Here is a 27,491-nt window from a genome sequence, read left to right as displayed (position 1 = left end):
AGGTAAAGGTAGGCAACCCTATCTTGAATTTATTTTACATGTCTTTCACCGCAGGCAAGCTTCCCCTCTCTTGGAAAACAGCCATCGTCATCCCAATACCCAAAGGTGATGGCACCTTTCGCCCTATTTCTCTCACCAGCTGTCTGTGCAAGATGATGGATCGGGTAATATTGAACAGGCTTATATACAAGGTGGGCGTACTCTCTAGCAATGTACATGGCTTCCTAAAAGGGCACTCTACAAGTCATTATTTTGTTGAGTGTCTTATAAATAAGGATGCTACCTGCTGAGCTTTCGGTGATCTCAAGGGTGCCTTCGACAAGGCCAACAAAGATGTTATTATGGAGGAACTCATTCTCAAAGGTGTCAAAGGTAGATTATTAGGATGGATCAGGGACTCTTTGTACAATAAAACAGCACAGATTTGGTTTCAAGGTACAGTCTCCTCTGAGGAAGTCTTTGAGCTTGGAACACCACAGGGTGGAGTCCTTAGTCTAATGCTTTTTAATGTTTTAATGGACAAAATTGCGCGCTGTTCCTTTCCTCAGGGCACTCAGGTCCTCATCTATACTGATGACATACTCCTCCAATACCCCACACCCAGGATTCTCCAGTTATCTTTGTCATAACTGGCAGCATTGTGTGTCCAAATGGGACTAGTGATAAATGAATGTAAAACAAAATTTCAAGCTAAAGGGAAGGTCTCTCAGCTGCCCAATGTAAACAATGTTCCCATCCCTAGAGTACATTTACACAAGTACCTGGGTGTTCAGATTTGTTTTAGGAAGTCTCTTCAAGCCGTCTACTATGTTTGAGATCTCTGTCTGCCACGGCTAGCAAACAGGGGTTTGGGGGCTGGCATTCCAGTCCTAAGAATGTTCTATATATCTGTCATATGGTCCCTTATTGATTATACTGACCCTGTTTTAATACAGTTTAGTGCCACCCAACTCCATTCCCTGGAGCTTGTTCAGAATGAAGCCATCCATGACTATATCTTGGGATGCCCCAGGACTGCACGGATTGAAGTTCTCAGAGCTGAACTGCACTTGCCGAGTATTATGTGTTGGGTACAGGAAATTACTTGTCGCACAATTAGTTGGATGCTATGCACGGGCTCTGACTCTCTGAAGGGGTAGGTGTAGCCGAGGCTTGTATTAATGTTGTTATGTCACCGCTACAACCCGCCTAGAACTCTCATTGTGTCAGTGTTGATATTCAACCTCTGCATCAGCCCAAGAAGGACTGGCTCCCTCATGTGCTACAAGACATGTTCATAACTAAATTGTCCAAGTACCCACACGTTCAGGCTATTCATGTCTATTGTGATGGGTCAGTCAACGGCAGTAGGTCTGGATGTGGGCTTTTCATCTATGACTATATCTCTGCCAATCTCTACACTGACACTGAGGTTTCCAGGCAGCTCCCTGCACCCATGTCTTTCACTAGAGCAGAACTGTATGCTGTACTGGAGGCGCTCCATATTGTGGAGCCTCTCCATAAGAATGTATATTTCTTTATTGACAGTCAGGCTGCATTGTATGCCCTTCAATCCACCTCCCCCATGGACTCTGATCTAGCTAATAAGTGTCTTGATCTCATCCACACCCTAGAAGGTGCCGGTGCCACGGTCCATTTCATCTGGATACCCTCTCATGTGGGTATCCCGCTAAATGAAAAAAGCAGACTGCCTTGCTCAGTGTGCCCTACAAGATGACACAGTGGACCCTGGCACTGAGTACACTCTAGGTTATATTAAGAGTAGCATTAAGGACTTTGTACATAGTAGCATTAGTGATCAGTTGGAGCTTTGTTGCCATAGGGGCAGTAGCACTAGTCTTCACTATGTACGTGTCTCCCACAGCTGTGCTTACACCTATGGGAGACACACTGCATCACATGACAGGGTGGCAATGAGGCTCAGATTAGGCTACAAATACTTTTGGGAAGTCAGTGCCTCTCCTGGTGTGTGCTGTGTGCTGCACCAAGGGGACACACTCTGCATCACTATACCATGGAATGTCCTCTCATTGCTAAATTTAGGTCACAAGGTCAACATGACTTGTATAGCCTCATTGACCATCTCCTAGACTCAACCACTCTTAGGGATATACTCAGGGAATATCCTGTTTGCTCCAACACTGTAGGATGTTTATGCAATAAGGTGTGCAATATGTGTATTTATTCATTGAAATACTTGTATTCTTGTTATATATACTTTTAAGTGTTGTGTTTTTTATACTTTAACCTTAAATCTTTGCCCCGGGGGTGGGTGGCAAGGTCCATCCTCCTCCTTTGTTGTATTTATTTATTAATTCAACAATAAATGTATCAATCAATCAATCTTTCCTTCTACTTAGCCAGGGATGTATCCACAGGCATTTTTTTCTCGAAACGCAGATAGTCCGTAACTGTACTTCCGCACCTAAAATCTTTTCCCTCGGTCCTATACCGCACCTCTGCACCTCCGGTACAGTATCCAAAACTATTAAAGCGCGCCCGAAAAATCTAGTCTGCACCTCAAAAAATAAAACAAAATACAAGTCAATAATAATCAGAGCTCCATATATATATATATATATATATATATATATATATATATATATATATATATATATATATATATATATATATATTGTTACCTTCTCACCCGTGGTTGTCCGCTTTGACTGGCTGCGTCAGCTTCGTTGTCAGGGTCCGGAGCACATCAGCACGAGGCACACAATGGGGGGTAATGGCGGGCACTGCCGGACAGAGAAACACCAGCTTACTCACGTCCTTTACTGAGTCCTCAGTTCACAGTACATCACAGGGCAGCCTTCACACACACACACAGGGCACTCAGGCACTCACAGGCGTTCCCAGGGGCGGGCACAACAGACCACAACAGCAGGCAGCACGTCTTAATAACAGAGCGTGCGTCTCCCAGTCTTGCCTCGCACGTGCTCTCTTGCAGACTCCTCTTTCGCGCCGCGAGCTAACAGTCCAGGGTTGCCAGACACTACACATGAAAAAAGAACAGACCTGCTTTAAAAAAAAGGACATTTGCCTCCAAAAAAGGACAGCATAACAAAAAGTGTGTGTATTATATATATATATATATATATATATATATATATATATATATATATATATATATATATATATATATATATATATATATGTGTGTGTGTGTGTGTGTGTGTGTGTGTGTGTGTGTGTGTGTGTTTAAGGTATGTGTTTAAAAGTGTATACACAGAGAGAGAGAGAGAGAGAGAGAGAGAGAGAGAGAGAGAGAGAGAGAGAGAGAGAGAGAGAGAGAGAACTTGCAGGGTTATATGAAATTTAACAACATTTAGGCTAGACTGGGAGGCTGGGAGTGGGAGCGCTTTTTTAAGGGAGTTGCCGGTTGCTTATTATAGTTACCAGTCTGCGATCCCACAGAAAAATCATAAGTTTATAATATGCTCGATTTATTTTCATATAACACAAGAACAAATATGATAAAACAATAAAAGATAGGAAGTTGCAGAAACAAATTTATTGACTGCGTGTTTGAAGGTTTGACCGGATCCGTGGTTCACAATGAATAAACAAATAAATAAATAAATTTTGCTGAAAAAGGACAGAAAAGGACAGATTTTGACTGTCCTTTTTTACAAGAAAACTTAAGGACAAACAGGCTAAAAAAAAAGGACAGACTGTCCTTAAAAGGACAAACATGGCAACCCTGGGCCTAACACTCACAAAGCCAGCCCCTGCAAACACACATATGCACATACACACACATTTGTAACAATATATATATATATATATTTTTTTTTTCGTTTAGATGTTTATTACACGATGTTAGTTTAGTAGTTACAAGCGAATCGACCCATAAATAACTGCATGAAAAATAAAAAAATCATGTTATAAAAAAAAAAAAAAATTCCTTTAAACTTTGTCAGTAAAGGACATATTTCAATTTTGCCAGTACGGATATGAAATATGTTGTATACCAAAACTTTTCACCTCATAGAATTTAGATTTTTTTTTATTTTGATGGCCATTATGAACATTTAATTTTTTTCGATTTTTTTTATATAAAATTATATTGTGGCACTTAAAAACAAATTCCGAATTCTAAGAGGTAAAAAGTAGCAGCTTCATTAAGCTTTAAATTGATACCTCAAAATTGAAAATCCGTTGAGAAATGTGGGAGAAGATTCGATTTGAATGATAAAAAGTGGAAACTGAGAAAAAGGCAAAAAAATCCACAGATGCCATTTTCGCCTTCTATGACCCTGTACATTTATTTGGGTTGGTTATTTCGTGCTCATACACCACCATGTGCATCATATATCCTTTTTAGGCATGTTTAGAATATTCTGTACGACTCATATGGCACCTGGCTGCCCCTACAATGATTGTAGTTATTAGTCGCTCGAAGGCGAGGGTGTCTCCCATCCATGCATGGTCGTTACAACTTGTAATTTCCACTTGCACCGTTTGTTTAGATATTGTAAGACAAAAAGGCAGGTAAAATAGGCTGGATTGTGGCTTTCAAGGTGTGAAATAACGGGCGAGATACTCAATAAATCCTCCTCCCATCGTAGTCACATGGACACTGAAATGGAAGGGGGCAGCCCGGCAGCATTGTCGCCGTATCCACACTGTTGTGGGTGAACGGTTAGCAGGTAGCCTTTAAAAGTATCCAGGGACAGGAGAGCGTCTACACTGATTCCCGAGCACCGTTCTCTAACCAATAGGTGTGAAAGAAAACGGATATAAATAATACTAATGAGTCATAAACTATTATTAATCGATTAGATCACGGATAACTTAACAACTAAACAACAACAGCAAAATTGTTAAAAATAAAAACATTACCTAATATTTCAGCCTTTTAAAGGGCCCTAATGAATTATCTGAGCTATCCGAATCATAGTCACCATCGTATTCAAATTCAGTTGTGACTTGTGAATGTGATGAAGGATCAGAGTCTGAGGAAATCATGTAGGGATTTTCTGCATTATTGTCTTGATCACTTTCACTATTTTCGTCGTTCATATCGAAAAAGTCTTCGCTAAGATCCTCGTGATTCTCTTGAGTAACATTATCTTCTGTCTGGAAAAGAGATTCACTTGGTTCATGAGTGATCTGAGTTTCGTCGTCACTACAATTATTTTCAGAGTCAATCTGTAAATTTTCTGTATTTTGGTTTTCCGCCGTGGGGAAAAGATCTTCACTTTGTTCAAAATTACTTATCTGAGTTTCATTGTCAGTAGTAGTATCAGTTTCGTCACTACTATGTAATAAGTTGAGAAGCTCGCAAACGTATGGAATTCCAGGTTTTCTCTTGTCCCTCATTTTTTATATTATCCCTTAAGAACCAAACCACAAAATGTCTCATCCGTATATCTAATCTTGGATGATATGCACAAGGTGGAGATTTCAAGTATACTGGCCTCATTAAGCATGCCGCGCGAGATGTAGTTGCGTATCAGTCCGAGGTCAGTTGGGCTATTAATGTTTAATCAAAGCTCACGCTGAATCACAATTTCATTCTCCTGAATTGCAAATTGGAAAGAGAGAGAGAGAGAGAGAGAGAGAGAGAGAGAGAGAGAGAGAGAGAGAGAGAGATATTCCATATGTTTATAAGCCACTCTCTTTTCGAGAAATGTATCGTCTAATTAGTAATATGTAGACTGTAAGAGTTTATATTTCCTAGCTTCCGTAAGAACCGTGCTAATGATATAGTAGGAAGCGGAACTGCATGCAAGTGTTGACTCCCGCCATCGAGGTCAGGCTGTCAGCGATGAATCAGCCCTGACCTGTACCGTGTCAAGACTTCAGTTACAAATATGTTAAACAATTTCATTGTAACTATGTGAAATATTTTAATACAATTATCAAAAACAAGTGTAAACATTACACGGATTATAGAAATCAATGTAAAGTGTTCATAGAACCGATATGATTAACAAATACAAGAAATGAAAACAATTAAAGTATTATATTACTCTAATACTTATTTTACAAAAACAAATAAGTATTTGCAAAAATTACAAGGAATATTACTGTCAATATTAGTAGTATCACTGATTTTATCAGTAATTTAAAAGGAATTTTCTGAGATCAAGAAAATAAGGAAAAAGTGCAATATAGTTCTACAGTTTTTACAAAAATAATATTTTGTAACAAATTATTTTGGTCAGCTTAGAAACTGCATTCATTAACATAATGCTTAAGTGAGAAGACTTTGAATCATAGCTTCTGAAGGTCGGAATTTGAAGCAGCAGCCTTGTAAGTTTACAGATTCGGAGATAACAGCCAGTACTTGGAGTGCTGGCATCTGGAGCCTGTTCCTGATATCTGTTTTAATTAGATTAAGTTTAGAAAATATTCTCTCAGCAGCAGTGTTGCTTGTAGGTAATGCCAACACCTGCAATGCGAAAGTAGCAAAGTTCTTAAATTGATACATTCCCTCATTGTCTTTCATTTCCTGTAGTTTAATGTAAATGTCTATGATATTGTAGTCCTCAGGACACAGTTGGCGTACATTAGGTGTTGTATCTAGATTTCTCCACTCAGAATCAAGATCCTGTATATTTCCGCCATAAATTCTAAGGACATGCTTAACAAAATCATATAAGGAAGGCATTTAGTCTCTAGTTTTACTGTCCAACACTGTTTTCGGACACAAAAATGACGCCATACGTCAAAAAGGAGACTTGAGGTCAAACCTTTTTTGTAGTTGGAAGCACATGGTTATCATGAATTCACGACAGCGTGATTGGACATCTATAACCATACCTTGATTTTGAAGGTATACTTCTGTCTGAAGAAGGCCGTGCACAGCTGGTCCTAGAGCAAATCGATAGTTGGACCGTCCCGTTGAAACATGAGGTTCAACCTTGAGAAAGATGGGAGTATGAAATTTAAAAAATTTAAGTACAGGAATACAGATGGGTCATTCAGATCTTTTAAAATGTACTCCACCGACTTCAACCTCTCCTCTGCTATATTATTTTTGAAATACAATTTCAATGCCTCCCACTGTTCTAGAATTCGGTCAACTGCCTGATGAAGGGAAAGCCACCTGGTCTGGCATGCATGCAATATTTTATGGGGTTTTAATTCAAGGAATTGTTGGGCCTGTTTGAAACTATGCTTCGTTTCACAATGTCTTGGTAAAGTTTTGGCAGCCTCTGAAGCACACAAGTGAATACTGTGGCAAATACATTTGAATATTGTGATCCCTGGCATTGCGTCCCTTAATCGGCTGCTAAGGGAATTACGTTCCCCCATGATATTTGCAGCCCCATCTGCAGCAAACCCAACAAAATTATCCAAAGGAATTTCATGAGAGGTAAATGTTTTCATTAATAATTCAAAAAGGTTTTCCCCGGTTGAGCCTACACATTCCTTGTTGTCATCATACATATCAATCAGTTCCAATATTCCAGTTTGAATAACCTTTGTGTCAGGATCATAATATTTAACAAGAACTGTGAGACATTTAGTTGTGCCGACATCCGTTGACTTGTCTACAATGACTGAAAACTTGTGCTGTTTCAATTTGTTAACTAATTCAGCAGTAACACATTTACTCAGCTTTCTTGTTAAATCAGTGCATTTTGTCTTCTTCATGGACATACCCTGCGCAATGGCCGAATCAGGAAACATTACCTTGCATAGGTTAATCATGTGATCCACAATGGTGAAAGGCAAGTTATGCTCAGCAATGAAGCATATCAATAGAATTTTGACTAATGCCACACCTTCATTGGAAGAATCACCAAGGTGGGACGATCTCCTACCTGACCCTTATACCACCTTCTTGGTCCTGTATCCGGGAAGCCTCATTGGTGATGTGGTACTGCCTGGTCTGGAAATGCGATTTTGCCAGAGATCAAGTACAAAAATTTCTTAATTGCGCATACTCACATTAGTATTTGCTGAGTGGTGGTGATACATTCAGTAAAACCTTGAAGAATTAGTGGAAATTTATAATATACCCTTTTTGTGTATGGAAAGAAGTAGGCGCGTGTTATGTTCACCGGTTAAACGGGTAAGATTGGCATCGGGGAGCCGGTGAACAATAACAATAAAAAAAAAAAAAAACACTGCAGGTTCAACTGGTGAGGAAATGCAAAGGGGGCACTTTAAAAAGCTATTTTAATAACCCATAATGAAACTGACACACATAGATATAACATGAAACATGAAACACAGATATATAACATGAAACACAGGAAAATGACATACACATATACATATAACACAGAAATAAATACAACAATAAAGAACCCAACTTAATACCTAACAATAATCCTAATCCTATATGGAGGCAATGTGGAAAACACGGACGAGGGGAAGTGATACTTATGAGGTGTCGCAGTGGTGAAGTGCTGGGTGATGGTTGATCCCACGGTAGTCCCAAGAGGCGTTGTGTTCACTGGTTGAGGCCTGGACCTCGACTTGACTTCCAGAAAGCCAAGAGCTGGCTTAACACTTCCGGTTGAGTCGAATGGGGCCGCGTGAATCCAACTTCGGGACAGTAGCGGGCTTCATGAGACGGTGACGTGGAGGGTTCATGAGACGGTGGCGTGGAAGGTTCACGAGACGGTGACGTGGAAGGGAGGCGGAGAGGTGGCGAACGAGGTAACAAGCGGAGGAGGTGATGGTAGTGGAGTATGTTACGGGCGGGCCGTAACATTTCCTCCCCCCTAAGACCTCCGTAATGGGCTCATGAAGGAGGTGAGACGGGAGATCTTGATAAGGCGTCGGCGATGATGTTGTCCACCCCCTTGATATGGTGGACTTCCAAGTTGAAGGGTTGAGTTAACAAGGCCCACCTAAGAATGCGTTGGTTTCGGTTCTTCATGGCGTGAAGGAAGGCCAGAGGATTGTGATCGGTGAAGACCTTCTTAGTTTGAGGACCAGGATGAAGGTAGCACTCAAAACGTTGGAGCGCCAGGACGAGTGCCAGAGCTTCCTTCTCGATGGTGGAGTAGTTGAGTTGATGTTTCTTCAGCTTGGCGGAGTGATAGGCGATGGGATGGAGGATGCCGCTTGTGGGGTCCGTTTGTAGTAGGACAGCACCCACTCCAACTCCACTCGCGTCCACTTGTAGATGGAAGGGGCGGGAGTGATCTGGCATCCAGACCACTGGCTCCGAGGAGAGCCTTGAGATGTTGGAAGGCTTGGTCACAGGTCGGGGTCCAGTGGAAGGGGACGGAAGTGCTGATAAGGTCCGTCAGGGGGGCGGCTAGGGTGGAGAAGTTCCTACAGAATCGTCTGTAGAAACCAGCCATCCCCAAGAACCTCATGAGAGCTTTCCTGGTGGTAGGGACAGGGAAGCCAAGGATGGCCTCCACGTTGGCTCTCTTGGGCGAACCTTGCCGTTCCCCACCACATGTCCCAGGTAGACCACCGTAGACTTCCCGAAGGTGGACTTGGCCAGGTTGATTGTAAGCCCGGCTTCCTGCAACCGACCCATCAGCCTCCGAAGACGGGTCAGATGTGTCACCCAGTCGTCCGAAGTCACCACCAGGTCGTCCAGATAGGCAGATGTTCCCTCCAAGTCCTGGGTGATGTAATTTATAGCCCTCTGGAAGGTGGCGGGAGCATTAGACAAGCCGAAGGGCATCACTGTGTATTGGTATAGTCCGAAGGGGGTGATGAAGGCGGATATTATTCGGGCCTCGTCCGAGAGGGGAATCTGGTAGTAACCTTTAAGTAAGTCTATAGTGGTTACAAATTTGGCTACTCCTATACTATCTATAAGGTCCTCTATCAAGGGCAATGGGTAGGAGTCTGGCACCGTCACTTTATTTAATTTCCTGTAGTCGGTGCAAAATCGACTACTACCATCTGGCTTAGATGTTAACAGGCAGGGAGAAGCCCAGGGGGATATACTAGGTTCTGCAAGGTGATGACAGAGCAGATAGTCTACCTCTTTTTTCATCAAGTCTCTTTTAATGGGTGAAATGCGATAGGCTGGTTGTCTTATAGGCTTGATGTCATTAGATATTAATGTTATATCATGTTGGATAGTATTACAAAGTCCTGGAAGGTCACCTGTGATTTCTGAAAAGTCTAGCAATAACTTTTTAAGATCAGACTGTTGTGAAGGTGTTAAGGAAAGAAACACCTCATCAAGGTTGGACATGATTTGGCTGTTTGAGGGGCGTCCTTTAGGTGACGAGAAGAGGAATTCGATGTCGGACTCTTCCTCGGGGGGCACAGGACCAGACTCCTTCCCTACCAGACATACAGGTACAGTGCGAGACAAGTCGTCCTCTGGTTCTCTGGAGTGGTAAGGTTTCATTAGATTAATATGAACTAGTTGGGAATCCTTACGACGGTCAGGAGTGTGGACCACATAATTTAATGGACTTAGTTTTTGAGCCACAACATAAGGTCCCATGAACTTACTGTGAAGAGCATTGCCTGGAGTGGGAGAAAAGTAAAACCTTGTCTCCTGGTTTGAAACTTCTCATGACAGATTTGGGAAGAGAATTTTGTTGCATTTTAGTTTGAGATTTGAGGAAGTTTGATTTAGCAAAAGATCTGACTTCACTGATTTTATTCTTAAGGTTACTGATGTAGTCAGACACACTGGGGCTTGAAGGAGTATTTTGAGTAAACCATTGATCCTTTAATATTTTGAGAGGCCCCTGATCTGTCTACCATAGAGTAATTCAAAGGGAGTAACCTAAAGAATCTTGAGGAGATTCTCTTAAAGCGAAGAGAAGGAAAGAGATACTTTCATCCCAGTCTCCTTGATGCTCCAAGCAATACTTCTTCATCATGGATTTTAATGTTTGGTGAAACCGCTCCAGACAGCCTTGGGATTGGGGTGGTAAGCCGAGGAGGTTACATGGTCGATGTTTAGCTCATTCACTATCTGTTGGAAAAAATTGCTAGTGAAATTGCTACCCTTGTCAGACTGAATTTGTTTTGGAATTCCTACCGAGGTGAAAAATGTATTAGATGTTTTACAATGGTCTTTGATGTGATGTTCTTAAGAGGGAATGCTTCAGGGTACCTGGTAGTGGGATCCATGAGGGTTAACAAATACTGATTCCCTCGTTTGGTTTTGGGTAAGGGCCCTACGCAGTCTAGAATGATCTTTTCGAAGGGCTCCGTCTGAACTGGAATAGGCGTCAGAGGAGCTGGCACAAGGCGTTCGTTAGGCTTACCCACAATTTGACATATGTGACATGTTTTACATAGTGTGACACATCCTTTTTCATTCCTGGCCAAAAAAATGTTGAAGAGCCTTCTTGTAGGTTTTTGGATGCCTAGATGACCTGACAATCCATCATGAGCTAGTTCTATAATGGCTGGTCTTACAGACAAGGGATGACAACTTGATGTGTTTCTGACCAGGTGTCTAGTTGTTTCAGTTCAGGAGGTCTGTAGGCACGCATCAGGACTCCTTCCTGATAATAAAAACAAGGCAATTTAGACATATCCTTTGTCTCACTGGCAACATGTCTGATCTTAGCCAAAGTGAGATCCTGTTCCTGAGCATTAATCAAATTCTCCTTTGAAATGATGTTATTGTACAAGTTGTCAGTAGAGGCAATCATTGGTGGAGGAGGTGGTGAAAGGGCAGGGGACTTGGACTGAGACCTGGTGACTGCACACACTGGGAAGAAGTGAGGGGATGTTTCGTCCAGGGTCTTAGTGGGACTTTCTGTTAAGGGAGAATCAAGAACAATTAAGTTAGGAACAGCCAAGTTACCCGCAAGATCATTACCCAGTACAAGATGTACCCCCAGTACTGGCAGTTCACCAGGTTTAATGGCTACCACAACCTCTCCTGAAATGAAAGGGCACTGTAAACTAATTTTAGCCAAGGGATAAGAGAGCTGTGATTCAAATATCCACAAAGCGGCAACGCTGGAAGGGGAGCGGGTGTGTTCCTGTGTACGCCATAGTACTGAGTTGCCAGCGCCCACCTTTCCTTACCAAAGAAACCACTTTCCATGGCTTTTTTCGTGCTTATTATCATCATTTATGGTACAGAGAGTGGGGAGGGGGGAAGCCCCGGGCTGCGGTGGGCGTGGCAGGGGCCCTTTAAAGTTTAAATACCTCACGTATTTTAGCGTATTTCCCCAAAGTACTCCATCACTATGTTGCCATATGTTTGGGGATGCTCTGGTGGTGTTTTGGGGATTTTCAATTTTTTTCAGATTTTTCGATACCATGTCCACCGGACGGTCTCCTTAACCCATGACTTGAACTTCCATTGAGAGTAAACAAAGCAAGAGTGCATCATAGTACAGTGAAAGGTTTAATGAAAGTAAAAATTATGAAGCTGAACATTTAGGCAGTTTAATCTAAGTCACTGTAATGTACACTAATGTATGTATGTACGTAACTTTATAATGATCTTAAATTTATGAAGGGAGGGAGAGTAGAGCGGGAAAGACACTAACCGGCAATCTGTGGAGTGTAAACAAAGGGTGTATCATTGTATCACATACAAAACTTATGTACCACATTTCCACAAGGCTTTCCATTTTATCCATTGTAGAGTCACGAGTTCAGGTGGTTCTTTTAGCTTGCAAGGAAGATACGGTCTCACCAGCCTTCTTAATAGAGTTTGCTGACTTGAACATAGTAGAAAGATGGAATCAAGATGGTGGTGAGCAATGCTATTAGTTTTCTCGCCACTCCTGTGTCTATGAATAATATCCAGCTTCACTTCGAGAGTAAGGGACTTCCTAGTCTTCTTAGGAACGCAAGGCGACATTGCAGGGCGTTTTGGTGGTAAGTTGAGCGAGGAAAGATGAGCTGTTGGTGATGCTGTTATTGTTTTGAACAGGGAGATTGAGTGGTGCGCGTGTTGTCCACGAGAGGCGCTAGTGTATTCAAAAGCCTGTGGGCTTGCGTGATATGGCGGTGCTTTCAAACTTGGAAAAAATTACCTGGATAAAACTTCGTTAAAGCGAGTTTGGTGTTCGTTAAACGAGCAGATGGTAGTAAAATGAAACGTTCATTGTAGCGAAATTTCGTTGTGTGAACCTTCGTTAAGCGGGGGTTGCCTGTATATTGTTACGAACCGCCGCCCACACAGCATAGGGCCACCCATACCCAGCAACCATGGGGCAAGGCAGGGCACCCAAAGTCTTTACTTCAGCTTCCAACGCCGCAAACGTAACCCACTCCCAGCGGCAAAGACCTGGACAGCATTCAGGACGGGGCAGCACAGGGATAACTTTGACGAGAGGTCCGTGACTAGCAAGGGAAGCGAGGTACACACTCACAAGACCCAGATAGACTCACTCAGACAGGCAGGACTGGCAGGAAACATTTGGGACAGCTTCTTACGTTTACTTGGGTAGTAACACAGTACAAACAGGAAATACAGGGCAGTACACAGGGCAAGTGCAGAGATAGAGGATGAGTAACGCACTCATGTTGGCGGGCACAGGATCACTGGAGGACCAGACTATCCTCACACAGGAAGACTTGGTAGACGTCGACAGTGGGGACCTGCCATGCACCAGCAAGCAACCAGGCCTAGAGCAGAACAGGGCAAGAGAGCTAGGCAGGACAGCTGGTGAGGGCAGAGATGGCCGGCTTAAATACAGCCGCCCGCCCTATCATTGCCGCCTTGCAATACTGTGATTGGCTCACCTATGGGTCAATCACTGCTGCTTTATCCACCTGCATGGCCAACACTTCCAGTCTCCCACTTCCTGTCTCTCAACAATACCACCGCACTCCATCAAGTAACTACCACCCTCCCCCCCTGCGCTGCCGCAACAATAAATATAACGAAATGAAGATTTTTTTTATGTAGGGAAGAGGGCCAGCCAAGGACAAAAAAAAGAAGGGATTAAAGAAAAAGGTCCACTTGAGTGTTGGCTCTCTAAAAAGTGCAAAAGCGTCAGCCAAAATTCTGGAGAAAATGCCTCGATACCTCCCTCTTAAAAGAAGATAAGTCGTAGGAAGTCAGAAATATAGATGCAGGGAGGGAGTTCCAGGGTTTACCAGTGAAAGGGATGAATGATTGAGAGTACTAGTTGACTCTTGTGTTAGAGAGTTGGACAGAATAGGGATGAGAGGAAGAAGAAAGCCTTGTGCAGCGCGGTCACAGAAGGAGAGGAGGCATGCAGTTAGCAGGATCTGTAGAACAGTTAGCATGAAAATAGCGATAAAAGATAGAAAGAAATGCAACATTTCGGCGGTGAGAAAGAGGCTGAAGACAGTTATTCAGAGAAAGGGAGTTGATGAGACGAAAAGTTTTTGATTCCACCCTATCTAGTAAAACTGTGTGACTGGATCCCCCAAAACATGTGAAGAGTACTCCATACACGGGCAGATAAGGCTCTTATACAGAGTAAGCAATTGGAGGGGTGACAAAAACTAGCGGAGACGTCTCAGAATACCTAACTTCATGGAAGCTGTTTTAGCAAGAGATGAGATATGAAGTTTCCAGTTAAGATTACGAGTAAAGGACAGACCAAGGATATTCAGTGTGGAAGAGGAGACAGTTGAGTGTCAATGAAGAAAAGGGGATAGTTGCCTGGAAGGTTGTGTCAAGTTGATAGATGGAGGAACTGAGTTTTTGAGGCATTGAAAACTACTAGATTTTCTCTGCCCCAATAGGAAATCTTAAAAAGATCGGAAGTCAGGCGTTCTGTGGCGTCCCTGCGTGATCTGTTGACTTCCTGAAGGGTTGGGCATCTCTGATAGGATGTGGAAAGATGTAAGGCGGTATCATCAGCGTAGGAGTGGATAGGGCAAGAAGTTTGGTTAAGGTCATTAATGAATAATAGAAAGAGAGTGGGTGACAGGACAGAACCCTGAGGAACTCCACTGTTAATAGATTTAGGAGAAAAACAGTGGCCGTCTACCACAGCAGCAATAGAACGGTCGGAAAGGAAGCTTGAGATAAAGTTGCAGAGAGAAGGATAGAAGCCGTAGGAGGGCAGTTTTGAAATCAAAGCTTTATGCCAGACTCTATCAAAAGCTTTTGATATGTCTAACGCTACAGCAAAAGTTTCACCGAAATCTCTAAAAAAGGATGACTCAGTAAGGAAAGCCAGAAGATCACCAGTAGAGCGACCTTGACGAAGCCATACTGGCGATCAGACAGAAGATTGTGAAGTGACAGATGTTTGAGAATCTTCCTATTCAGGATAGATTAAAAAACTCTAGACAAGCAAGAGATTAAAACTGTAGGACGGTAGTTTGAGGGGTTAGAACGGTCACGCTTTTTAGGAACAGGCTGAATGTAGGCAAACTTCCAGCAAGAAGGTAAGGTAGAAGTCGTTAGACAAAGTTGGAAGAGTTTGGCCAGGCAAGGTACAAGCACGGAAACACAGTTTTGAGAACGATAGGAGGGACCCCATCAGGTCCATAGGCCTTCCAAGTGTTTAGGTCAGCGAGGGCATGGAAGAATTTTAATTGTAGACATGAAATAGTCAGAGGGAGGAGGAGAGAGAGGTGGAGTTGTGAGCAAATGTTTGAGAGAAGAGTTCAGCTTTAGAGACAGAAGAGATGGATGAAATAAAGAAGGGAAAGATGAAGAAGTGAAGTTATTGGATATGTTTTTTGGCTTAATGCCAGAAGTCTCGAGGGGAGTTAGAGTTTGAAAGATTTTGACATTTCTATTTATGAAGGAGTGTTTGGCAAGTTGAAGAACAGACTTGGCATGATTCCGGGCAGAAATATAGAGTGCATGAGATTCAGGAGATGGAAGACTCAAGTACATTTTTTGGGCGACCTCTATCATGTTTAGCATGAGAATAGGCAGAGTTAAACCAAGGTTTAGAAGGTTTAGGTTGAGAAAAAAAAAATGAATGTATGCCTCCATGCCAGACACAATCACCTCTGTTATGCGTTCAGCACAAAGAGATGGGTCTCTGACATGGAAGCAGTAATCTCTCAAGGAAAAATCAGCATAATACCTCCTCAGGTCCCCCAACTGGCAGAGGCAAAATGCCAGAGGCACCTTTGCTTTGGGGGATCCTGTGGAGGGATTGGAGAAATAGGACAAGATACAGAAATGAGATTGTGATCGGAGGAGCCCAACGGAGATGAAAGGGTGACAGCATAAGCAGAAGGATTAGAGGTGAGGAAGAGATCAAGAATGTTGGGCGTGTCTCCAAGACGGTCAGGAATACGAGTAGGGTGTTGCACCAGTTGCTCTAGGTCATGGAGGATAGCAAAGTTGAAGGTTAGTTCACCAGGATGGTCAGTGAAAGGAGATGAAAGCCAAAGTTGGTGGTGAACATTGAAATCTCCAAGAATGGAAATCTCAGCGAAAGGGTAGAGGGACAGAATGTGCTCCACTTTGGAAGTTAAGTAGTCGAAGAATTTACTATAGTCAGAAGAGTTTGGGGAGAGATAAACAGCACAGATGAATTTAGTTTGAGAGTGACTATGAAGTTGAAGCCAGATGGTGGAAAACTCGGAAGATTCAAGAGCGTGGGCACAAGAGCAAGTAAAGTCGTTGCGCACATAGACGCAACATCCAGCTTTGGATTGAAAATGAGAATAGAGAAAGTAGGAGGGAACAGAGAAGGAGGAGAGGTGGTGTTCCACAGATAGAAAATTAGATCTAAGACCGTGAATGTTGCAGAAGTTAATGGCAGTGTTGCCAAGTTGGCGCGAAATGCGCTAGTTCTGGCGCATTAGCGTTACAAACAGCGCGGTAATTTTGTGATTAGCGCATAGCGCATTTTCTAGTGCATTTTAAACGGATTTGGTGCATGATCTAGCGCAATGATATTGAGTCAAAATAAAAAAATTAATTCTGCATAAATTAGTATATTCTACAGTGGATATGCCAGTGACAGAACGCTGTAGGAGCGCTACATTGACAACACTATGCAGCAGCACCAGGCTGGATCCGTAAGTGACTGGTACGTTACGAGTATTGTACTTGTATAGGTGTAGGGAACGAGGTCTGGTAGCGCCTTGACGGTCTCAGTTACACGTTCTTTACCGAACTAGTTGGTACACGTGGTCCAGTAGAAATGGGTCCAACATACGCTCAAGCGTACAGAAAGAGCACTCAGTATCCTTTCACTACCTCACTCAAATGCCGAAGTTGAGAGGCTATTCAGTCAAATAAATATTGTTAAAAACAAACTCAGAAACAGGCTACACACAAAATCTGTCAGTGCAGTTATTACTGTAAGAAGCGGGCTTCGTAGAGTCGGAAAGTGTTGCTACTCGTACGAGTTACCAGAAGAGGTAGTGAAGAAAATAGGTACAATGGCAGTGTATAGTGAAACAAGACTAGACCAAGCTGCTGCATCGCCTCTACACCTTTCGTCAGAAACTGTGCCATGCTCTTCATCAGTGGATATTGGGGAGGACTTGGACCAAGAAGAAGACACCGTTATTTTTTCTCTCAACTAATTCAAATCAGGTTAGTAGCAAGTTTATAGTTACATTTATAATCATTAGCTTAGTGTACGTTATATATAATAATGCAAAACGACGAAAATATAGCACATAAAGATGATGGCCGCATTACTATATTTATATATATATATATATATATATATATATATATATATATATATATATATATATATATATATAATATAACGGAAAAATAATAATCAGTATACGAAAGCTTTCTAGCGCATTCTAGCGCATTTTAGACCTCAATATAGCTCATTCACGCCGGTTACATTTGGCAACACTGCTCCTTTCGCACGGACCAGCCTTATAATGCCCAATAGTTGTGCTGTGCGCTGCTGCCATAACACGAAAAAGAAGACGAAAGAGAGGGAGAGAGAGGGGGGGGAGAGTATGTCAAATTGGAATAGATGCCCTTAAGTAGAGAGAGAGAGAGAGAGAGAGAGAGAGTGAGGGAGAGTATGTCAAATTGGAATAGATGCCCTTAAATACAGAGAGAGAGAGAGGGGGGAAGGCAGTGTATGTCAAATTGGAATAGATGCCCTTAAATACAGAGAGAGAGAGAGAGAGAGAGAGAGAGAGAGAGAGAGAGAGAGAGAGAGAGAGAGAGAGAGAGAGAGATTCCTATTATAGTATGTCAAATTGGAATAAATGCCCTTAAATACAGAGAGAGAGAGAGAGAGAGAGAGAGAGAGAGAGAGAGAGAGAGAGAGAGAGAGAGAGAGAGAGAGAGAGAGAGAGAGAGAGAGAATTCTTGTTGTTATAAATATGCCAGATTGAGAAATTGAAATAGAGCCCCTTAAATACAGACATAAAACTGAGAGAATGGGACCACTTGGTGGTTGAGGGAATGGCGGGGGAGGTTGAGTGATGGGGTGGGAGAGTATCATGGGCTACAGGAGCGCGTTTGGAGATCATCACATTTTACATCGCCCATCACAGACTAACGCTGGCTCCCAGAGTGAGGCTGTCAAAGGAGGCTCAGGTGACTCATATGCGCGGGCGAGACCAAAATAAGCCAAGCAGATGGAATACCTCTCTGTATATACTCTGATTGTAACCACGGTCCAGATATACAAGGTCTTCCATCCGGTTGGCTTATTTTGGTCTCGGCCGCGCATATACGTCACGTGAGCCACAGTCAATGTTCTCCTGTCGCTTGTGTGCTTAATTTGAATTTTCTTTAATCCCCCCTCACGGCCTCTTTTTGTGGATGTGTTAGGTTACCATTCTGCCCTGTTACTACTTATTATGGAATCTAGAAAACTAATTAGTAAGGCCCAAATCTCAGTAATTTGTGCTTTTGTGAGGGAGAATAAGTCAAATCAAGAAATTGCCCTAAACACTGGCATAGCTCTGAGAACTGTTCAACGTTGGACCAAAATTTATCTTGAGGGAGGAAGAGACGCTTTGCCACCACCTCACAAGCCTGAAGGGCGTAAGTGCATTGTGACCCAGAGAACTCTGAACATTATTCGAAGACAGCTTGAGGCCAACCCTCATCAAGGAACTTAAGGCCAGGAACCCTGCTTTGCTGTCTAGTGAGTGAAAGGACTGTCCGAAGATATGTGAAACTTTGGATACCGCAGTTTCAAAACCTTACTTCCTTACATGCTCAACTAACCAATAGACTTGCTACACTACACACATAGTAAAACACACACATTCTTTGATGGTGTGGGGCTGTTTTTTTTACTTTGGTCTTGGAAAACTAGTGTTTTTCCCTAAGAAATCTCGTACGAACCAAAATAACTACTTTGAGCTAATTTTGGATGAGTTAGATGAGTGTATGGAAAAGTGCAATGTAGGTATAGTTTTGGCTTTCTTTTTGTATTATGGCAGCAACGCACAGCACAACTATTGGGCATTATAAAGAGAAAATAAAAATTGGTCTCAAGATGGCAATGTCAGATCATGGCTTGGCGCACGATTGCTTGGGCACGTGTGACGTGGGCAGAGGTCAGGGTCTGACTGGTTCGCTGGGCCCCTGCATCACACTGACCCAGGGCCCACATGAGTCATAGACACGTGACCATGGTTGCGCGGATGGAAGACCTTGTATATCTGGACCGTGATTGTAACATTATTATTATTATTATTATTATTATTATTATTATTATTATTATTATTGTTGTTATTACTATTATTATTATTATTATTATTATTATTATTATTATTATTATTATTATTATTATTATCATCATCATCATCAGAGAGAGAGAGAGAGAGAGAGAGAGAGAGAGAGAGAGAGAGAGAGAAAGAGTGACGTCACTCAAATGGCGGGAAAATATGCCTGGTAGCACAAACCGCCAAAAACGGCCGAAAGTAATGCTAGGGAGTGCGGACTGTCGTCTTTACTTATTTTTTTCCTTGGAAATCTTAGGTGCGGAAGTATGGATTCAAAAATTTTTGCTTTTCTGCACTTGTCTCAGGTGTGGAGGTACGGACTTAAAATTTCGTCTTGCCCCACATTTCTCAGGTGCGGAGGTACGGACTTAAAATGTCGCCGTTCTGTACCTGTTACTTCCGCACTTTTAAAAATTTTCTGCACTTCGGACCTCCACACCACGTTTAGTGGTCCGCAGATACGGAGGAGCGGAGGTGCGGACCGAAGTACGGAAGTGCCCAGCTTTGGCATTAGCTAGTCGATACTTTCCAGGCGCTATGTCTGACACTTTCCGACTAGAAGCGACGAGTCGGAAACTTTATGTACATAAAGTTTCAGTTGCAAATTGGCACGTGTGAAGTCTTTCCGACAAGAAGCGACGAGTCGGAAACTTTACGTACATAAAGTTTCAGTTGCAAATTGGCACGTGTGAAGTCGCCTTAATACATATTTATTTTATCTATATACATATAAATGATCTTTGATAAATAGATTTTTAACAAATAGGATAATTTTAAAGCAGACAGGCTAATATTTGAAGGTTTCCAACTCGGCCTGGCAGCTAACACCAGGTTGAGCTGCGAACTTTACCCTAAATACATCCTTAACATTTCCCTGTTTGTTAAAAATCTATTTATGAAAGATCACTTATATGTATGTACATGTAAGAAACAGTGGTGCAGTGGGACAGCGTGCGTTTTGTAGGCCCCAGGGTTCTCAAGCGCACGGGTTCGAATCCTGGCCACGGTCTGAGGTTAGGAAGGGCATCCACTCAGGGTAACGGTTCCCAAATGCAAAAATCAAAGTCCTCCTGACTCCTCTGTCAGGAGGCACCGTCCTAGCCCTAATTTAATAGGAGAAAAAAAGTAGGAAACATTACCATCATATGTATGGTGATAAAATAATATTAGCCTGAAATGAAATAATGTGAAATAGTGCTCGAACTACTTTAAAAATGTAATAAAATAAAAATAGTTACTAAATATTTCTAAAAAATTTATCTTTATTTTTTAAGAAAATGGTAGCGGTGGCTAAGTTTAAGACACTGATTTTTATTTAAATTACAACCACGAGAATACAAATTCACAATACATTTAACAAATTTAATAATAATAAAAACAGACTGATTGAATGACACTTTCCCTCAATCACGTACGTTCCGACATACAGTTCAGAGCTCACCGGAAGAGGATATATCACTCACCACAAAGTGAATACTAGAAAAATTATTCCATAGTACGATTCACTACTTCACATAACATTATTGTATTTTTTTTTTTGTGTCGATGCGCGCCACTCGCACTTATAGTTCTCAATACCACTCACTTGTCTGCAGGATCGAGTACACAGTTTTATGCGAAGAATGTACCATGTGGTGACATTCCCCCCCTCCCTCCTTCCTCTTTCAGCACCACCGGCAAGACAATAACACCACACTTTTCTCACATTTTTCACAAAAAAAAAACCTTACCAAAACCACACACACATGGACATCAAAGCACAGGGAGAGAGTAGCCGCTGCTTTCTGCTTGGAAGGAGAGTCGAGACGGGACTATGTAAGCAAATTAATATATATATATATATATATATATATATATATATATATATATATATATATATATATATATATATATATATATATATATATATATATATATATATATATATATATATATATATATATATATATATATATATATATATATATATATATATATATATATATATATATATATATATATATATATATATATATATATATATATATATATATATATATATATATATATATATATATATATATATTGTTGCGAAGGTGTATTGCAGCAGCCTCCCAGATATGTACGTGTGTGAGTGTGGAGCAGCGTCATAAGAGAGTACATATGGGTAGTACATATGAGTACATATGTGTAGACTTTAGCTAAAGGGTGAGCGAGATGTTGGTTGCTTGTGGTTATGAAACTGTCACACCTTAATGGAAGGGACGCTGAGCTAGGCCTCCATGACAGAGGAGGTGTGACCCCGGAGGTGTGTGTGTGTGAATGGGTGAGGGCACTGGCCAGCCCTGGGATAATTGTCATAGAGTACCATGTAAATAAATGCATGCATGTGTGAATTACTTGTAGCCAGCATTATTAGGGATATATTGGTAATTAGCGGTTAAGGTAGATAGCATTACCTAATAAGCTGAAATAGACTCGTAAGGACATTGCCTGGCAGGTGCGACAGCACAGGAGGAGTGGTTTGTGGGGCACTGTGTGGCACCAACGAGGACAGAAGACAGGGTGTAGCGAGAGACCTCGAAGGAAGGTACAATGGCTGACGGCGAGCAGATCGTGAAGAAGGAAGCTGTGGGCGAGGAGCCGCCATCAATGGCTGAACTCATGTGTGTGTTGGTGGCGATCCAGCAGGAATTGACTACTGTCAGGCATGAAGTGACTACCGTCGGGAAGGGATTGATTACCGTCAGGCACGAAAACGAACTCCAATGTGCGACGCTGAAGAAGGAGATGAAGGAGGAGTTGGGGGCGATGGCGGATGTAACAGGAGTCCTACACCGACGTAGTGGGCGTCCTGGAGAGGCGCTATGGACGCCAGTACCAGGCAGAGGTGTATCGAGCGAGGTTCTTGGCCGGAGTTCGAGGACGTGGAGAAATGTTACAACAGCTGGCACAAGATTTGGAGCTTCTGATGCGGAAGGCGTACCCATGGGCATCAGAAGAAACCGCACCACTGCTTATGCATGATCAGTTCATTGATGAGCTGGAGGACGCGCAATCGCAGATCTACGTGAAGCAGGCGCATGTTGCAAATCTGCAAGAGGCCCTTGCCCGGGCACTGGAGTTCGAATCCTTCGTTAAGACTAGTGCTGGGAGGTCCAGGACAGACTCCGAAAGAAACCAACGCTACCGACGGAGCCGGGCGAAGGACGGGCCCGGGAGAAGCAGAGCAAGGCCGTCCAGAGGGGCATGTTGGAATTGTAAGGAGACGGGACATAGGAAGCTAGATTGTCGCCGGTCCCCAGCCCCCGCTCAGTCTCATTCCGCCGAGCAGGTGGGGCAGTACGTGTACCAGCCCTGCTGCTGGGGTTGTGGCCAACTGGGCCACCTCTCTCGGTCCTGCCCCCAGAAGACGCAGGCGGGCAGGAGAACACGGGCGGGAGACACCGCCTGGCTGGGGAGCGGGGCCGCACACCAGCCGTCATCACCCAGGCCCCACTCCCGCTAACTGGCCGCCAATCTGTTGCCGCTGCAGCTGCTGCCGCCCTCACCTCCCAGGTTGAAGCCGTGATCGATGGACAACCGTATTGCCTTACCGTGGATACTGGGGCGGACAGGACGCTCGTCAGGAAGGGCGTCATGGCAGCACGGAATCTCCCCCTTGCCCCACAGAAGATGTGTGGAGTGACAGGGTACTGCAGCGCGATGCGGGGACCAGTGGAAGCGCGGATAGAGGTGGGAGGCGAGGAGATGCAGCTACCTGTGTACGTGGCTGACCTGGAGGAACCCTGCCTCCTGGGTATCGACTACCTGACGAAGGGCCGGGCTTGTATCGACTTCGGGAAAGGAACGCTGAGGGTACATGATACAGAAGTGCCCTTACTCCCCGAGGACGCCTGCCCTCAGGTAGCAAGCGCCCGGTCTGCTGGCCTGGCCTCAGGGAGCAGGACAAGGGGCGAGCAACAACGGCACCGGGAGGTGAGCGGGCGCGGTGGACAAGTGGAGCCAGCAGGTGAAGTGCAGCGGCTGCCAGCCGGGCGGGGAGCGGGGAGCGTGGCAACACCGGCTGCCACCAGCTGGCGGGCGGTGAGGAGCGCGGCGCACCCGGCCGCCACCAGCGGGCGGACAGTGAGGAGCGCGATACAGCCTGCTGAAAGGGACGGTGACGGAAGACGTGTGCCGGAGCAAATACGGGAGATGCTGCAGAAGAGTAGGGAGCATCTGAGCACTGAGCAAGCAGTACAGTTGCGGAGGATGCTGTGCATGTACGCTGATGTCTTCTCGAAGGGAGACATGGACCTGGGCTGCACGAATCTGGTTCAACTTCGCATCGATACCAGTGGCAGCCACCCAATCAAGCACGCACCACGAAGAATACCTCCCTCTTGACGTCAGGAGATGGAGAAAGCGTTGAGGAATTTACAGGCACAAGGTGTGATCGAGAAATCGAACAGCCCGTGGTCTTCTGCAGTAGTTTTGGTGAAGAAGAAAGATGGGTCGACACGTCTCTGTGTGGACTACAGAGCCCTGAATGATGTCACGGTGAAGGATTCCTATCCACTACCCAGGATCGACGACACGCTGGATGCACTGACAGGTGCCCGCTGGTTCTCCACTTTGGATCTGAAGTCTGGCTATCATCAGGTGGAGGTGGCGGATGAGGATAAAGAGAAGACAGCATTCTCCTTTGGGCAGGGACTATGGCAGTTCCGCGTCATGCCCTTCGGATTATGCAATGCACCAGCGACCTTTGAAAGGCTGATGGAGCGGGTACTGGAGGGCCTGCAGTGGAAGACTGCCCTCGTCTACCTGGACGATGTGGTTGTTTTCGGACGCACCTTCAAGGAGGAGCTGCAGAGGCTGGAGGACGTCCTTCTGCGGTTGAGGAGAGCTAATCTGAAGCTTAGCCCGAAAAAGTGTCTGTTGTTCCAGCAGGAGGTGCCCTTCCTCGGGCATGTCATCAGCGAGGACGGGGTGCGCACCGATCCACTGAAGGTGCGAGCTGTGGCAGAGTGGCCTGTCCCGACCAATGTGGGCAAAGTGAGGAGCTTTGTGGGCCTGTGCACGTACTATCGTCGGTTCGTGAAGAACTTCGCCAGCATAGCAGCGCCCCTGCACCACCTGACAAGAAAAGGGGCCCGATTTTGCTGGGATGCTGGGTGTCAGACAGCCTTTGAGCGGCTGAAGGAGGCGCTGGTGAACGCTCCTGTGCTGCCATACCCGGACCCCGCTTGCCCGTACGTCGTGGATTGTGACGCTAGTGCTGAGGGCGTGGGAGCGGTGCTGTCACAGCTGAAGGACGGACGCGAGCATGTGGTGGCATACTACAGTAACAAGTTCAGTCACGCGGAGAAAAATTACTGTGTCACGCGGAAGGAACTTCTGGCGGTGGTGATGAGTCTAGAAAACTTTCATCCGTATCTGTATGGGGCAAAGTTTACTGTGAGGACGGACCACGCAGCCCTGCGGTGGTTGAAGACGATGAAGAATCCTGAGGGGCAGTTGGTGAGGTGGATCGGCAGGCTGGAGCAGTACGATTACTTTTTTTTTTTTTTTTTTTTTTACATTACAAGGGCACTGGCCAAGGGAAAACAAAGTGTTGGAAAAAAAAATCCCGCTGGTTGCCAGGCCCTGTTAAGAGGAAAGTAGAAAGAGAAAAAACAAAAAAAATCTAAAAGGAGGGTCCAGTTAACGTAAGAGGTGTCTTGACACTCCTCTTTTGAAAGAGTTTAAGTCATAGGCAGGTGGAAATACAGACACAGGTAGAGAGTTCCAGAGTTTACCAGTGTAGGGAATGAAGGAGTGAAGATACTGGTTAACTCTTGCATTAGGAAGATGGACAGAATAGGGATGAGAAGAAGTAGAGAGTCTTGTGCAGCGAGGCCGCAGGAGGGGAAGGCATGCAGTTAGCAAGTTCAGAAGAGCAGACAGCATGAAAACAGCGGTAGAAGACAGATAAAGATGCAACATTGCGGCGGTGACTTAAAGAATCAAGACAGTCAGTTAGAGGAGAAGAGTTGATAAGACGAAAAGCTTTAGATTCCACCTTGTTTAGTAAAGCTGTGTGTGTGGATCCCCCCCAGACATGAGAGCCATACTCCATACACGGGCGGATAAGGCCCTTGTACAGAGCAAGCAGCTGGGAGGGAGAGAAAAATGCGTCGAGCACCGCCCTGGGAGAGTCCACAACAACGCTGACAGCCTCAGCACACGTCCATGTGAGCCTGAGTGTCACCACTGCAGCAGGAAGGAGCCAGAAGAAGTCTGCAGGCTGACCCAAGTCCATGGCGCGGAGGGTGACGGAGACACGCTTTTGCAGGAGGAGCAGAGGAAGGACCCGGATCTCCATCCAGTAGTAAAGTGGCTAGAGGAAGGTCAAGGTCGCCCTGACGAGCAAGAAGTGGCAGCCCTGAGCCCATCTACGAGATTCTACTGGAGGCAGTGGGACACACTGAAATTGAGTAGAAGAAGTGAAGAAGTGGCTGACACCTGACGGAGGGATGATGTACTGGCAGACAGTCATTCCTCGTGATATGAGAGCTAGCCTGATGCGGGAGATGCATGAGGGCGTCGCCAGTGGGCATCTAGGAGTGAAGAAGACACTCAGTCATCTACGACAGCGGTTCTACTGGCTGGGGATGCGCAAGGATGTACAAGAATGGTGCCGAGTGTGCGACACCTGTAATGCCAAAAAGGGACCAGCACGGAAGGGTAGAGCACCGCTACAGCTGTATCAGGTGGGAGCCCCAATGGAGTGAGTAGCAGTAGACATCGTGGGGCCACTACCCTCAACTGCAGCTGGCAATCGTTACATCTGTGTTGCCATGGACTACTTCATGAAATGGCCCGAGGTGTACACACTGCCGAACCATGAAGCAGTGACTGTAGCAGAAGTACTGGTGGAACAGTTCTTCACCAGGTTTGGTGTGCCTGGCGAGCTGCATTCCGATCAAGGCCACGAGTTTGAGTCGGAGGTATTCGGCGAGTGTTGCCAGCTAATGGGCCTGCGGAAGACGAGGACGACACCACTGAGGCCGCAGTCTGACGGGATGGTGGAGCGCTTCAACAGGACACTGGCTCAGGAACTGGCCAAATACTGTACAGAGGGACAGACAGAGTGGGACCGGAAGCTTCCCGCTCTGCTCATGGCATACAGGTCTGCCGCGCACGAGGCCACCACCTACATGCCGGCCCGGCTTATGATGGGCCGGGAGCTTCGCCTGCCGGTGGACTTAACCACAGGACACCCTCCAGATGAAGAACTGCCGACTGTGGCCACGGACTATGCCATAGCACTGCAGGAGCGGCTAGTGGAGGCTCATCATCAGGTGCAAGGACAACTTAAGCTGGTGGGCGAGGCCATGAGGCACCATTATGACCAGGGAAGTCGCGCGGCTGAGTTTGCAGCTGGCGACAAGGTGTGGCTTTACAACCCCCGCTGGTGGAAAGGTCTCTCACCGAAGTTGCAAAGCCCCTGGGAGGGGCCATACACTGTCATCGAGAAGGTGTCAGAGGTAACCTTCTGTATTCGTCGAGGACAACACGGGAAACGCAACATCCTGCCTATGGAGATTATATTAATTTATTTATTTATCTGAGTCAATCATGAATGCAACGAAGTACTAGTTAGTTTTATGAAATAGAGAAGCACCTGCAACCCCTGTTTAAGGAAAAGGCGAGGTCAGCATTTACACATATTGTACCACATTACGAAAGATTGCATCAAATTTCTATAATGATTAATATAGTTATGTACAATGGTCCTACCTATCCTATGGCAGTTACAACTCTGTAATCTGTATGTCCCTCCATCAAATGGCCTCTTGTATGGCAGCTGTCTCTATAGTGTCCACTGACCTCAGCATTCCAAGCCTTCATCACTCTGTTGTTGTACTTTTGATATATGTCCTTCCACTTGTTCTCTATTTCCTTTATTGCTTCTGCTTCCATTAACTTCACTCCATTTCCATCATAAATCATCATTTTTTTTCTCTCCTTTTCTTTTAGTTTGTTTATGTATG

At 44.4% G+C, this 27,491-nt stretch overlaps 1 protein-coding gene across 1 annotated transcript; it reads right to left on the bottom strand.

Moving 5' to 3' along the window:
* Positions 1 to 6,730: 6,730 nt before the first annotated feature.
* Positions 6,731 to 13,085, bottom strand: LOC123503942. The gene is made up of 3 exons (XM_045254067.1): positions 13,026 to 13,085; positions 12,417 to 12,423; positions 6,731 to 7,790 (listed from the first exon to the last, which is right to left on the bottom strand). The coding sequence occupies exons 1-3, from the start codon at positions 13,083 to 13,085 to the stop codon at positions 6,829 to 6,831; spliced, it is 1,029 nt and encodes a 342-aa protein (XP_045110002.1). The 3' UTR covers positions 6,731 to 6,828.
* Between the last annotated feature and the right edge of the window lie 14,406 nt (positions 13,086 to 27,491).

Source organism: Portunus trituberculatus, chromosome 15, assembly GCF_017591435.1.
Source record: "Portunus trituberculatus isolate SZX2019 chromosome 15, ASM1759143v1, whole genome shotgun sequence".
Lineage (NCBI taxonomy): Eukaryota > Metazoa > Arthropoda > Malacostraca > Decapoda > Portunidae > Portunus > Portunus trituberculatus.
Note: the sequence above shows the minus strand (reverse complement) of the source record. Positions and strands in the feature narration are given on the sequence as shown.

Excerpts from the sequence above, each read along its gene's own strand:
- LOC123503942 (XM_045254067.1), bottom strand. The coding sequence starts at position 13,085 with ATGGTTGCTGGGTATGGGTGGCCCTATGCTGTGTGGGCGGCGGTTCGT.